We start from the raw sequence: 15223 nt of genomic DNA, 5'->3' as shown, positions 1-15223 counted from the left end.
TCTTATCTCTTAAAGCACACCAAGCTGCTAAAATTGCTCATCTTATTCCTGACTCTTCACTCCCCCAAAATACCTCATTTTACACTTTTGTTTACAAAGATTTTTTTTGAGTCGTTCTTTTTTTTTTTCCACACAGCTTCTCTCTTTCCCAACCCAAAATATTTTGCTCATTTACCTAAAGGAATGAATAAACAATTATTTCCCTGAGGCAGTTGCATTTTAAATGAAAACCATTTCCTAAATAAATCTCAGATTGGCCAAATTTCAGGCAATATAATGAAATCTCATTAGATTTCAGATATTTTTCATGTCCCTTAAAACATATTCCTAGGTAACTGTCTAGCACCATGATTTTTCAAAACTAAAAAGCCACAGAACTCCTACGGAAAGAAAAATTAGTATGTAGAAGAAGAGATAAGAGGTTTAAGTGCTAGGTTAAAGCAGGGATGGAAAACCCAAACCTTTCCCACTCACCCCTGCATCCCTCCACCAGACATCTCTGCAGTAGTACACATCCTATAACAGCCTTGGTAAAAAGCCAGCCAAAGCCAGGTGTAGTGGCACAAACCCATATTCCCAGCAGCTCAGGAGGCTAAGGCAGCAGCAAGATTGCAAGTTCTAGGGCAGCTTCAGCAACTTAGAGACACCCTCAGCAATTTAGTGAGACTGTGTCTCAAAATAAAAAAGGACTGGGCATGTAGTTTAGCGGTAAAAAAAAAAAAAAAAGAGTTCAAAAGAAGAGAGAAAGCCAGCCCATATTCTCACACAAATGAGCACATGTAAGGTGAGAGAATGGGCACTACACAAATAGATAACCCATTCTTGAGTATCCTAAAGGAGCCTGTAGATTTCTATTGCAACAATGTCTCACATGTACCTGGGTTTTGTTTTTGTTTTTGGTACTGGAGACTGAACCACCGAGCTACATCCCCAGCCCTTTTTGGTATTTTATCTAGAGACAGGGTCCCATTGAGTTGCTTAGGGCCTCACTAGTTGCTGAGGATGGTTTTAAACTTGGGATCCTCTTGCCTCAGTCTCAAAAGCTGCTGGGATTACAGGCGTGCACCATCGTGCCTGGCTGTAGTTTTTGTTTGTTTGTTTGTTTTTAAACACATTGAGAATGTGATAAAGCAAGGAGTGAACAGAATTAGAAATTTAGATTTTGCCTCTTATCCTCTACTTGCATCTCACATTTGGAACTTCAGTGTAGAACATGGTTGTTGTATGATAAACATGGTCAGCTAGTACTAATCCATTAAAAGAACTGGTTTTCTCTAACTTGGGTTTTCCCTTATTCAAATTTAATTCAACCACCAAAATAATTTTTTTTTGCAGTAGTACACAAATGTCCCAATGATATTTTCACAGCAAAAATGATTTTGAAGAAGATGGCATCCATAAAGACCTCACTGGTCCTCTTTTGTTGGGCTTTAGATGTATACTCCTCTCTCCTCAGGTAACTTGAAACCCAACAGTCCCTAAACAAATTCTTTCACCTTCCCTACAACTTGCTCCTTTTTTGGGTTAATGGTTAAATGATCTGGCCACCTGAGTTGTCATGAAATTAAAACCATAAAGTCACCATAAAAACCACCACCATTCAATTATTGGGACTGTAAGATAAACCCATCATGTAGGTCAGTATTTTCCAACCTTAGCAGTGTTGATATTTGGGGCTGAATAACATCTGTTGTGGGGGGCTGTCCTGTGCATTGTAGGATGTTTGGCAGCATTCCTGGCCTTTACCCACTAGATGCCAGTAGACCCACCTCCTTGCAGGCTTTACAATAAAAAAATGACTCCAGGCATTGCCTAATGTCACTGGTGGCAAAATCAACTCCTTTTGAGAACCACTGATATGAATTATCTCTTGTTCACATATACTATAAGGTGAGAGTACTATAACTTTGTGTCACATTATACAGATGGACTTCTGAAGAATTAAGAGAATCATACCTGGTAGAATTGGTCTCAAAGTACTAGAAAAGCTGTCTCCCATTTCCTCTTCTGCCTCTGATGCTCAATTATCCCTTACATCTTGTTTTTCTTTTCTTTTTCTTTTTTTTTTTTGTCTGTGTGAATCTTTCATTTGGAAAGGTCTCAACATGACTGTAGTTAGGCTTCCTGGACGAGACTTCTGGCAGGCTGTTACATTCTTTAAAAAATCTTTATTTTGTTTGTTTGTTTATTTGTTTTATGTGGTGCTGAGGATTGAACCCAGTGCTTCACATGTGCAAGGCAAGCATTCTGCCACTAAGCTACAACCCTAGCTGTTACATTTTTAATATGCAGCCAGGGTGGGGAACTGACTATGTTATGGTTAGTCAAGGCCGGAAACACTATGATACAGCTATAGAACTCAAGGTCATAAACCTTAACTTGTGAGCTTGTGCTCCCATCCCTTAACTAACCTGTTGGCAATGTGCCTTCTTTGTTTGACATGCATATAAAAAGGGCCTGTGGAAGTGGGCTAAGGTGGAACTGGCTGGGGGCTGAAGCTGAAGCTGGGGGCTAGCTAATGACTGTGGCCACCACTGAATAAAGCATGTCTGCTATCCTAACTGCATCTGGCATCTTCTTCTACCTGCTGAAACCCAAATCCATTTCCTGAATGAGAGCCCCTGCATGACACCCTACTTTCTATTTCCTGTGCACCTGCCTATGCTCATATATGTATTGCTTATCTAGATGATACTAGGCTTTTAGTTTATCTCCCTGATTTCAGTCTTATTTTTCAATCTCCTTTTCACATTGCTAGGAGTTAACTTTCTCAAGTAGATATTATTATATAACTACCCTTTTGAAAATCCTCCTTTGCCTTCCACATTGCCTATAGCAGGGGTTCCAAAGGGAGTTCCTGGGATGAGCAGCATTGATATCACCTGGAAATTTGCTGGACTGCCAATCCGTGGGCCTCACTGCAGATCTATTGAGTCAGAAACGCCTAGGTTTGGTGCCCAGATACCAGTTTTAACACACTGAGGCTCACTGCAATTTGAGAACCTCTGGCTCCCTGATGGAGCTTTAACACTTTAGGAAATAGAAAACCTGATTCTCTTCCCACCATGTCCCTTACCACTACCTTTTCTTCTTCTTTCTTTCATTAGCTCTCAAAGATCTATTTGCCTTTTTGTTCTAAGCATCAATAATGAAGCAAGACAGTCCTGCTCCTAAGGGGCGTGGTGACCAGGCCTAGGGTACTCCCACCATACCATACCATGCAGAATTAACTACACACCATGGCATTTTAAGTCACAAGTCCCTACCATAGCAACTCTTGTGAACTTCCATGCCTTTTGTGGCTCACTCTTAATTGTCCCTTTTCTTGAATTAGTTTTTTCCTCTGTCTAGCTTAACACTTCTGCCCACAATTCATTTACTCCCTGGTGGCATTAGTATTATTTACCAGTGTCCTAGAATACAGGAAGAGCCTTCTAGGATCTTTGTATAGCCAGCATTGTGTACATGGTGATCAGCCTGGCACAGATTGGAATCATCTGGGCATATTTAAAAATGTTTTGTAGGCCCCGACTTACAGAAACAGTCTTACAAATCCATATTTAAAAAAAAAAAATGCCACACCATAGGTAAATCATTGCATACTGTCCAGTACAGAGCAAATATTTAATTAATATTTTTTGACCATCTGGTCAATTACTTACTTAGCAAGGTTATCTAGAGAATCAACTCTATGTAGTCCTCAGCTTGCTTCTTTAGCTCCATGGGTTTTATTACCATTTTTCTTTTGATTTCACTTTCCATTTCCTCTAACTAGAAAGGACCTTCCTAGCAACAACCAAACAGCAGTTGTAACTGGAATCTCAAGGTCATATTGTTCACAGTCTCAAACATCTAACATTGACCTCAATTAGGGCTACCTGTTAAACCCTTCCTAAAGTACCCAGTCGCTTTGAGGCTCCTTCCTCACGAGTGTCCGGCGGATCATAAGGATCCTTCTCAGCTCTCAGGTGGTTGTGAGACCTTAAGCCAACTCACCTGCAGCTGGGACAGTTAGCTCAGTGCGACATCCCTGAGGGCATGTTGGGGTGGGGTCGCGGCCCAGCTGTTAAACCTGCACTAAGGTCGGAGGGCGCCTGGGAGGAGCATAAATAGGGAAATTCTCCGGGGCTGGCGCAACCTGTGGCTAGTAGGGAGAAATCGAAACTCAGCTGTTAAAACCGCTGCCTCTGCTCTTTGGAATCCCCTCTCGAGACTCGCCCGGCGTCCCAGCCTGCATCCCTCCGCAGCGGCGGCGGCCCGGAGCAGGACCGCGGGCTCTGAACCATGTACACCCGCAGTAAAGTGGTGGGCTCCAGGCTCGGCGCCACCCCTGCCTCCCAGGACCCCAGTGGGGGGCGCGGTGAGCTGGGTCCCTTGCAAAGCCAGAGACAGGGTGTGGAGGCGGCCCCTGGGGCCCCTTCGCGGGAGAGCCTGGGCCACGCGGGCCAGGGGAGGTAAGTATTTAACCACCTGTGTTGGCGGGTGGGACCCCGGCAAGCGTGCTAGCAGGCATCGTCTTAGTCTTTGCAGCTGAAAAACATAGGGGCCCAATAACAGAGTTTTTGAGAGAATGAAAAAATTTGCATAAATGAAAATATCCAGGAATTACCTTATCCTACTCCAATCTGCCAGTTTGTGGTCCTTTACTGAATATCCCAACCCCGCCCCACTCTTCTTTTAAGAACATCCTTTTAGGCCAGCCTCAGCAACCTAGCAGAAAGCCTGTCTTATGATAAATTAAAATAAGATAAAATGGGCTGGGGATGTAGCTCAGTGGGAGAGCGCACCTCCCCTCCCCCATCCCTATTACTAAAAACCAAAACTAAAAATAAAAAGACATAGACACGGTTTTACTGTTTGTGACTGGCTACAGAGTTGAAAGGGATGGGTGTGGAGAAACCTCTTATTATTTTTCAATTGTCTTAAGTATTTATACTTCAACTAGGTATGAAAGTAAGTTTCCCCTAATTGTGTAAAACTATTGTGCCGTAAATGGAATCACTAGTCAGATGTCAGGGTAAGGGCCAGGAAGGACTGTGATATAGAGCAGAGAGAGGATCCAGATGTTGCCCTGGGGAGCAAGTTTGCATCCCAACCAGAGGCCCGCATAGAGGAGCCTCCTGGGAGCAGAAGAGTGGGGCTAAGAGTGAGGATTGCACGTGAAATGTGCCCTGAGCAGGAACAGATAAGTGGCATTTATTCTTAGTCTTTGGTTCAGGGACTGCAGGATCCTGGACACATGTAGTGTGCTGGGGGGTCACCTATCCTCTTCTTCCACCCAATGAAGGGAGCTCCTTTCACACCACCCTACAGTTTATAAATACATTACTATCTTTGAAGTGCTGCCTCTGAATTGTAACTGTTCAGTCTCATGTGCAGTTTCTTCCTTTTCAGTTACTTCTTTGTCACATGAAAGACAGACACTGGTTGCTAAGGAGTAGTTATAACCTTATGACCAATAGATAGTAGAATTTTTTTCATCCCTTGAAGTCTGAAAGTATCAGGGCTTTAGCATTATTCAGCTTAGGGTTACCCTAAGATGGGGTGGATCATCTGTAAATCAATTAGAGATTGCTGAATTTCTCTTCTCAGGATAATTGGCATCTTGTTATAATAGAAGCTCATTAATTACATGTAACCTACTGACTATGAGTTGCCACATTTAATATCAGTTGAGGTCATGGATATGTGGTCTCATGTCCATGAGTGGTTAATGATAAAATAATTTACATGATATTTTTCTATTAAAAAGTATCTATTTAGATACAACCATTTGTATGCTTGTATCATCTTATAAGCATTAGCAGTTGTAACTGTTTTCTTATTTGATTTACTTCAGAATCTTGCTGGACCAAATTGCTCAGAAAGGGGCAAATTTCTGATTAGTTATCCAGGATTCAGTACCCTGAAGACTTCATTGCATACTATTTCTAAGATGATTTGCAAATAGACCATTAGAGAAATTCCTGGAAGACTTCAATTATCTCTCAATTTTTTCTTTTTCCATGTGACTTAGTTGCGGTAAGCACAGCATGACAGGTACATTCGTTTTTAGGTGCTTAGTATCTAAAATCCTGTTTGGGCCACTCTGAATTTTTCTTATGTCTCCATTACTTACTTATATCCATTTTCTTAGTTGACTCCTTTAATGGAAGTGGGAAAAAAAGGAGAATAGTTGAGTGACAAATAACATCTCAGTAAATTCAACAACAGTAAAAAGTTAGGGTTCTATTTTGGGGTAAGAGAGAAATAAGAAGCAATTTAGAGAGGATAAAGTGCTTTAATAGTGAAATTCAGTTCATACACAGTATGAACTTACTTTTATGACAGTGGGTTGAAATTTAGTCTTGTATGCATTCATTTGAGGAGCCCATGTCGGGATTAGTAACATGGGCTTTGATGCTAGGTGACTTTGGGTTCAAGTTCTGATTCTGTCATTATTTGCTTTCTGAGATGAATAGGTGCTTTATGCCTCAGTTTTCTCATTACTTGAAATAACACTAACCTTCAAGAAAATGTTCAGTAAATATTAGGAGCTTATAGCCTTGACTTTATTTAACAAATGTTTTTTGACCAAGTACTATGCTGTCACCCTTAAATAGAATGATTGTGTTTTGAAAAAAAAACCACCCATTTAGAACATCTTCTTATATATATATATACAAAAATTGATGGCAGTCTGTTAAAACTGATGATTCCTGAGGACCTCTGATAGACTATCAGACAAGTTTAGGTTCTTGATGATATTTGAATTTAAGTAATTATAAGTATTTACTAATTCATATTGTTTTCCAAGTTATTTTTACCTGATGATTATGTCCCTAAATTTCATATTCACACAGATTTAGAGAAAAAAAAGCTTATATAAACTTCTAATTCAAAGTGATCATTTATCTTCCCCTCCAATATTTTGCTTGCTTGTATATATCTTTCACTCATCACATCTAGATAGAGTCAGAGACATGGGGTTTTAACTTGATTTTTACCCCATTCTGGGCAATAGACTCTTGCCTGTCCTAGTAATAGAAGTTTCACTTCATTCCAATACTTGTCTATTATCATAGCAGAAATGTGGTCCTTTAGCTTGATGTTGTCTGAAGGAAATAAAAAGGTATTTTGAAAATGAACCCATAATGTAGAATTTTACTGCAGTTACCTTTAACATAATTTATATACAGATTTAGTTTACCTTAACATATTTGTGGCTGGCTTTATATGGAGTACTGTAGAGACTTAAAGATGAGCAATAATAGCAGCAAATCCTTATGTAGTGCTTACTGTGTAATGATGCATTTCACATGCTCAGTCCTCACAACAGCCCTATAATAAGAGGATCTTTCGCTCTCGATAATTTTAAGCATAGGAATAAATAACCATTCAACAAAAAAGACCTTATGAAACTCGCTGTCTAATTGATGGGGAAGACATTTATAAGGTAATTACTTGAATAATCTTTTTGTGTGGTATAAAGGAAAGCCAGGGTCTGAACTAGTCTTGGTAGCAGGAAATTCTTTCCTAAGAAGTCATGCCTGAGCTGCAACCTACAGGATGAGAAGGAGTGTGTGTGTGTGTGTGTGTGTGTGTGTGTGTGAGTGTGACCAAATATGTCATTTCAACACCAGCTAAATTCTGGCACCACTGTATGTCCTATAGTTCTATCCAATTCTGACCTCAACTGCCCAGTGTTAGTGCAGTTTCCACAAATTTAGGGTTCAGCCCACAAGACTGCCCCCAATTCAGACTTCAGACACCAGCTGCAAATGCAGTTGTCAGCAAATTTGGGGATTTCCCATAACCTTTCCCTTCCCCCAGGTTTGATAATTCACTAAAATGAATCAGAGCTCACAGAAACCACTAGACTTAGAATTACAGTTTCATTATAAAGGATCCAACTGAGAAATGGCCAAGTGGAAGAGATAGACAGGGCAAGGTACCGGAGGCAAAGATGAAGGGTGGTGTGTAGACAGTGTCTGTGCCCAGTCCGGGTAGGCCACCCTCCCAGTACCTTGAAGCATTTACCAACTGGGAGCTTCCCAAACATGGGGTCTCAAGAGTTGTAGAAGCTTCATATTTATTTAGGCGTAATTACCCAAATCACTGGCCATTAGTGGCTGAACTCAATCTCTACCCCTGTTACCTGCTCAGAGATTGGGTTAGGGGCTGGAAGTTTTAACTGTTTAATCACATAGTTGGTTTTCCTGGCCACCAGCCTCCATCCTCAAAATATCCAGGGATCCCCACCATGAGTCCTTTTATTAGCATACAAAAATTAATGGTCACTCAGAATTCTGAGGGTTTAGGGAGCTTGATGCTGGCCTAGGGACAATGATTATGTATTTTTTTTTTTATATATAAGAGTTTATATGGCCTCTGTGGCAGTCAGAGAAACTTTCATTCAGATCTTCTCCTTCAAGAGAATTTAACTGTGGGGAATAGAGTCAGTTGACAGCCCCAGCTGCTGCCTTTTGCCTCTGTCACACCCTTGGCTCCCAGTGCTTACTCATGCTGCCATCTTCCCAGCTGGGTCTGGGCATCACAGGTTCTAGTGCCAGCCTGACTCCCCACTAACCCAGCCAACACTTTTTTTTTTAATATTTATTTTTTTTAGGTGTAGATGGACAAACACAATGCCTTTATTTTATGTGGTGCTGAGGATCAAACCTGGGTCCCACCTGTGCTAGGCGAGCGCTCTACAGCTGAGCCACAATCCCAGCCCACTTTCTTTTTTTGTACTGGAGATTGAACTCAAGGCCACTCTACAATTGAGCCACATTCCCAGCCCTGTTTTCTATTTTATTTAGAGACAGGGTCTCACTGAGTTGCTTAGCACCTCGCTTTAATTGAGGCTGGTTTTTGAACTGGTGATCCTCCTGCCTTAGCCTCTGAAGCTGCTGGGATTACAGGAGTGCGCCATCATGCGTGGCCCAGCTAAGACTTTCTGAGAACTGTGAGCACTCTGAGGCTCTTTCTACTCAACCTTTCTTCCTTCCTCTCAGCTCTTTTCTTGTTCTCAGGCTTTCCTGCCTACTCCTGCTTCTTCCCCTTTTATCCTCCACAAGCACTCCCCTAGTCCATCTCTTGCTTGTCTAACTCCATCTTGGTGTCACCTCCTCAGAGGACTTAAAATGGCACAGTCTCTGGAATACACCATAACCAAATCACAATAGTGTGGACTCTCTATGTCCGTTGTTGGCATATTGTCTGTGCATATTCAGGAAACCCACTCCTTTTTTTTTTTTTCATTTCTTCCCTTGGGGACTAGGGGATATTCCCCAGCTCTGCTTGGGGGCAAGGAAATAACCCATGTAACTGAAACTTTTCCTTCCCCTTTATTCCCAAACTTTCAAAGGAGATGAGGGGGAGATTAAAGGACAGCTTGGTAAGAGCACTTATGAATGGCCAATTCCTTATTTCTCTTTTTCTGTCTTTAAAAAGCATTGTGTTTGTTTTGCATTTTGTAAGATGAAATATAAGGTGGGATATATGATAATGAGGTCATTAAGTTTTAATATTCATTTTTTATATATTTAAACACTGAAGTATGTTTTTTTCCATCTAAGACAGAGCTTAAATCATTCTTGACTCACCTTGTTACATCTGAACTTGTTACAGAAAATCATCTTAGCCCATTTTGTCTCATGGCCCCAGATGTGGAACACCTATATAACTTAAATAGGGTGTATAATATACAACTGTATAATAATATTAGTTAATATATAAGCTCTAAATTATGACTTCCAATCTATTTTAATGCACCTGTGTCAGTTTCATTGAAATAGTCACAGAATTGAAAACTTGGGACTTAATGGGTTAAATCAAGTGCAAGTTTTTGCAAAGTTATTTGTATCCATGAGAACTGCTTTCACTATTTCTTCCTCACCGCAGCACTCCAGATTTCAATTTCCTCTCTCCATATGATTATGAGGAAATGGGCTTTTGCCCATAGATGCTAAATGGCATGAAAGCATCGGCTTATTACTCCTTCCTGGAGATGAAGAACTGGATAATGCTGGCATTCCTTTCAGTGTTATGAAATAATAGTACATCGGAAGAGAAGATCTGTGATTGATGCTAATGAGTAATCTTCCTGATGGCTCAATATAGGTGGTTTTTCACTGGGGAATTATTTAACTCAATCCCTAGACAAGGCTCATAAGCATTCAGGAAGTTTTGTAAAGTAACAGATAGTATTTAACCCCTAATGATATAATGATATGGTTCAATAAACCGAGTAGGTGTCTCGACAATTACCAAATCTAATACCAAACTAATTAGTAGTGCCCTGCCTATTTAACTTATTTTTGAAATGATAAATGTAACATAGCATTGTAATACTGTGGTAGCATAAAGTAAATTAGTTGTGCTTAGAATAGTTAAACTGAGGATCTCTGAAAATCCAAAATAAACAAAATAGCAGTCAGTACTTCATGTATCTCAAATGTTTAACTGTGTGCTAGACCCTGGGCTAAGTATATTACATACATTATTGAATTTTATCTTTACAGTGCCATTTCACATGAGTTGTGGAAGAGAAATCGTTCTCATTGCTTTTCTTATTCATAGAGTCAGTACTCAAACCTAAGTCTGTCTACCAAAGTCTTGTTCATGTCTATTAGAGCTGGAGGAAAGAGTGATACTGTAGCTAGCTGATGTCCTATTGTTTTATTTTCACATCAAGAAGAGAAAGAGAGTATTAATTAGGAACAGTAATATGAAGTTTATTAATGACTGTAGGGGAAAAAAGATCTCTTTCTTCATTTATCCCTAGCATCATGTTTGAGACTCCTATAGCAAAAGCAAATTAACAAGTGGAAAGCAGACAAATTTATTTAATGTAAATTTTTAAATTTTTTAAAATTGTAGATGGATACAATAACTTTATTTTATTTATTTGTTTTTATGTGATGTTGAGGATTGAACCCAGTGTCTCATGTGTGCTAGGTGAACACTCTACCACTGAGCCACACCCCAGCCCCTAACGTAAGTTTTGTATGAGCTGGGAGCCTTCAGAAATGAAGACCCAAAGAAACATATAAACCTTATTTTTATGCTTGGAACTGATGAAAGGTCAACTCTCATGTAGAGGTATGATTGGTCAAAGGGGGTATAATAATAACTTCCTTTTGTTTAATGGTAATAAACTGGGGAATCTCAGCAAGCCTATTTGTCAGATTCTTCTTTATGTCTCTCTGCCTTCATTCCTTTCCTCTTTTCCTCTGGGTATAGGGAGGCTTGCTCTGAAATGACTGGCTTTAGAGAAATGTCAGAGAATTCTGACATTCTAGCCCCCTTCAAGGGATGAGTGATGGGGAAGGTCAGAGAGATCTTCCTGTCTCTGCTGTGTGCTCAAATGCCAAGGTGCCAACGCAGCTTTAAAATGATTTAGATAGAAAAGTAGCTTGCAAGAGCTAAGTTTCTGTGGGGATCTTCTTTTCTGCTATTTCCCACAAATAACAGAGAGCTCCTGCTTGATCAGTTCTTTCACTGTCACTGTTTCTGAGCAACCTCAACCACATAGTATCTTGCAGTAATTTTTCAGACTCCTGACCATAGCCTACTGTGAGCAATTCATTTGACATCATGACCTAGTACGTGCTTGAGTATATACGAGGGTATATATAACTGCAAAGAAATTTCACAAAACAATTCTCACTCTTGGTACATGTGATGCACTCTGACATTTTCTATTGTTGTTCATTAAAAATAAATCTATTGAATTGATTTCATAACCCATTAGTGGGTTACCACCTACAGTTTGAAAAGCATAGTTCTATACATGGCAGAAGAGATTGAGTGGATGGAGAGAAAAGACATTAGTTTGATTAAATCAAATTTACCTTCCTGTTTATGCAGGAGGGTAGAAATTATGGTCCTGTTTAGAATGAATTTTCAACATTTCTGCTCCCCAGTATGGTATGCATTTGCAGTTTGCCAAGTCTTGGGGAGCAATCATTTTTGTTCAAATACAGTATCATCAAAAATGAATGGACATTTTTCAAAAAGTCTTTGACAGCTGAAACAGTGAAACAATAAATCAACAGGATGATGAAAGCTTGAAAATACATAATACCTATAATGATCAGTAGAAGCAGGGAAGAAATGAGGGAAAAAATGAGACTTAGTTCAATTACACAGTAAGGTTACTTACTTCAAAGTCAGCAGAGTGCTGTAAGGTTATACATATTGTTAAGGTTAATTGCATCTACTCAGAACATATTTGAATCTGAAACAAAAGCTTAAGAGAAAAGAAAAATAATCAAAGGGAGCAGACTGCCTTTGAAGAGTCTGTTCTACATTAGAGCATCAGCTGATGATGTTTTCTTTGTTCTGTAATGTTTGTAATCCCCCCACACATCCACACACCAAATATGAAGACTTAAAAGGCAATCCATTAAAGTCCTGTAGAAAAACTGAAGACATTTACCATCATTAAAATTCAAGGGCTTGTATTGTCCAGTGTTTGTTTTAATAAGGTTTTAGTGAGAGCAGAAACATCATGCTACCTAATCTTGTAAGAATATCTGAGCCCCTTTCTTAAGAAATACTTACTTCAAATATTTCCCCATTTAAAAATCTTTGAACTACTTTTTCCTGATTATAACAGAACATATTTGAATGAAAAAATACCTGCTTGTTAAAAATCTCAAACATGACCAAAATAATATAGAACGTGAAAGTTTCCTGTAATTCTGACTAGAAATAAACATTTTAAAGGCTATTTACATTTGAAGTGTTTAAATCCTTTTTAGTATAAAGAAATCTTTATTTTTAGGTGTAGGTTGCTTTCTTTGACTCCTTAAGCCAAGTAGAAAATCTTAGACCCCTTATGCCCTTTGGTTTCTATAGCCAAGAGAAAGTGATATGCAAAAGACATTCTTTCTAATCTTTATTGCTATCTACCACATAGGCAGATAACTGTTTTTCACATTGCTTTATTTCTTAGTTGTACAAGGAAACAACCCCTGTCCTTACAGTGGAATCTTGGATAATATCTCCTATGTCATCCCTCTAAAAATGTTTAAACTATCACGAGGAAAAAGAATTTCCTTAAATCCAGATTGTGAGGCATTCTAGAAGATGATTTAACGGGGCCCTTCCAAAATGTCAGTAATGAAAGGAAGAAAAAAAATCAAAGAAATTGTCTTAGATCATGAGTCTACAGACATTCATAACCCATAATGGGATCCATTATGTGGTGGGCATAGTGAGGGATATTGAAATTGAAAGGATTTGGAAGTAGGTAATGCTGTATTAATATTAAGTTCCTTGGGTGGGATGATGTTATTATGGATAAGCAGGAGAATGTGTGTGCTCCTTGGAAATACAAGCTAAAGTATTTGGGGACGATATGTTATAACCCTGAACATACTTTCATATAGCTCAGAAAAAAAAATTAGGTGAGAAAAAAATGTGTAAGACATTAACAGTTGGTAAATACAAGTCAATACTTGTTAATGGCTATTCAGTTTACTAATATTTAAATTTTTCTTGTTAGGCTTAAAATTTAAGATTACAAAGTTGGAGAAAAAATAGTTCTGGGTAATATCTGCCCCCTTTTCTCATTTTCTCTTTTAGAAACTGGAAAACTTAAGACATGGTTTGTCATGGAGCTGAATGCTTCCTTCACTGTAGGTATATTTCAATATGTTGAAGAACAAAGTCTGGACTCAGAATTATGCTACCATTTGAAAAGGAAGGATAGCTCTTTAAAAGAGATACTTATCAATACCACTTCGTTTCATGGACTAGATCTTATTACTCCTGTGACATTGGACAAGACTTAGGAATCAGGATACTGAATTTAGAGAAGAGCAGGATTTTGACATTAAAGGGAAGAGTCAGAACTATGGATGTATGTAAAAAAATGGAAAAACTAAAATAAAAACATATATATACATATATATAGATGCACATATGTCCACATATACATGTATACATTTATATATGTAAAGATGAAGCAAGGTGATTAAATCAAGCATGAAAAGGTGTACTAGTGATTCTATCATATACAATAAAATAAGTGTCATCATTACATATAAAGTAGTTGTTCTCCATAGTCATCTTACACAGGCTTTATGTCCTTCCTATAAAATAAATCTGAAGTTAGATAGTACAGGGATGATACAGTACAAATAATAGGCAATCAGAACACTTGTTATTTTACAAGTTTATTTTACAGTATTATTCTAAGCACTTTATATGCATACCTTATTAGGTAGATAGTTGTTATCCCCATTTTACAGTTGAAAAATAGAAAAATTAATTTGTTCAAACTATGTAATTAGGAAGTATGAGAATTAGGATTTGAAGCCAGGCAGTGTGGCATAGATTAGTATTAACAGGTGATTTTACAGAGGGCCAGACTTCTTCTTTCTCTGATGAAATCCTTATGTATAACTTCCATATTCAAGATGCCACATTGACCAAGATAGCTGTTTGAGAACTTAGTTACCACTTTAGCCTTCCAGGAAGGGGGAAAGCAACAAAAAAGCTTTTCTTATCTATCTTCATTTAAAAGGACTTTTAAATAAATTCCTTTTAATGGCTTCCACTTACATCTTAGTGTCCTAAACTTAACCACATTTTTACACCTAGCTATAAAGATTGAAGACTACAGTTTTTAATTGGGCACATCATCAGCCTGAGTAATACAGGAGTGCTGTTAGTAAGAAGGAAGTGAGAAGGAATTTTGGGAAGGACCAGCATCTCTTCTAGTTTAAGAATTGAGGCGAGTCAGGCATAAGTGGAAATAAATAATATGATCAAGCTATCTTTTGGACTTTGGAAATGCAAATGGGATATCTAAGGAAGAAAAATTTAAATGCAGTTCATACTCCCTGAATAGTCAGAGAGCTATAAGAATTTTCTTCTGGATAATGGTCTGTGCAAAGCTTTTTGCTTTGTACATCCTGCAGGAGTATTAATAATAGTGAATATTTGAAAAACTGAAATTGGTTATATTATAGTACATACATATTGTGAAACACCATATAGCCATTTAGTATTAAGCGTGTTATATGTATAATTAGAGAAACCACTTACAAATGTAAGCAAGATATGCAATTGTACTTAAAATATGATTGCAAACTAATATACTATGTAGAAACATCGATTGGTTGGAAATTTGCCCAAATAAAACCATAATTTATGAGGTGAGATTATGAGTGACTTAAATGTTCAAAAAAAGTTTTTGCATTTTCTTTTATATTTCTTTCAAAATTTG

The 15223-nt window shown here is 38.4% G+C and overlaps 1 protein-coding gene across 7 annotated transcripts in view; it reads left to right on the top strand.

Annotated features, from left to right (window-relative positions):
• Epsti1 (epithelial stromal interaction 1) overlaps window positions 1-15223 on the top strand; it is a 132045-nt gene that overhangs the window by 37898 nt on the left and 78924 nt on the right. For 5 of the 7 annotated variants that reach the window (XM_076871897.1, XM_076871901.1, XM_076871896.1 and 2 more), the window contains exon 1: window positions 4225-4454. The exons of the other annotated variants lie outside the window; for them this stretch is intronic. In XM_076871897.1, coding sequence (XP_076728012.1) covers window positions 4285-4454 — 170 coding nt within the window. In that variant the 5' untranslated portion in view covers window positions 4225-4284. Of the gene's footprint in view, window positions 1-4224; window positions 4455-15223 lie in introns of those variants that run through there. 7 annotated transcript variants of the gene reach the window in all.

The sequence above is a fragment of the Callospermophilus lateralis genome, chromosome 12 (genome assembly GCF_048772815.1).
Source record: "Callospermophilus lateralis isolate mCalLat2 chromosome 12, mCalLat2.hap1, whole genome shotgun sequence".
Classification (NCBI taxonomy): Eukaryota; Metazoa; Chordata; class Mammalia; order Rodentia; family Sciuridae; genus Callospermophilus; species Callospermophilus lateralis.
Note: the sequence above shows the minus strand (reverse complement) of the source record. Positions and strands in the feature narration are given on the sequence as shown.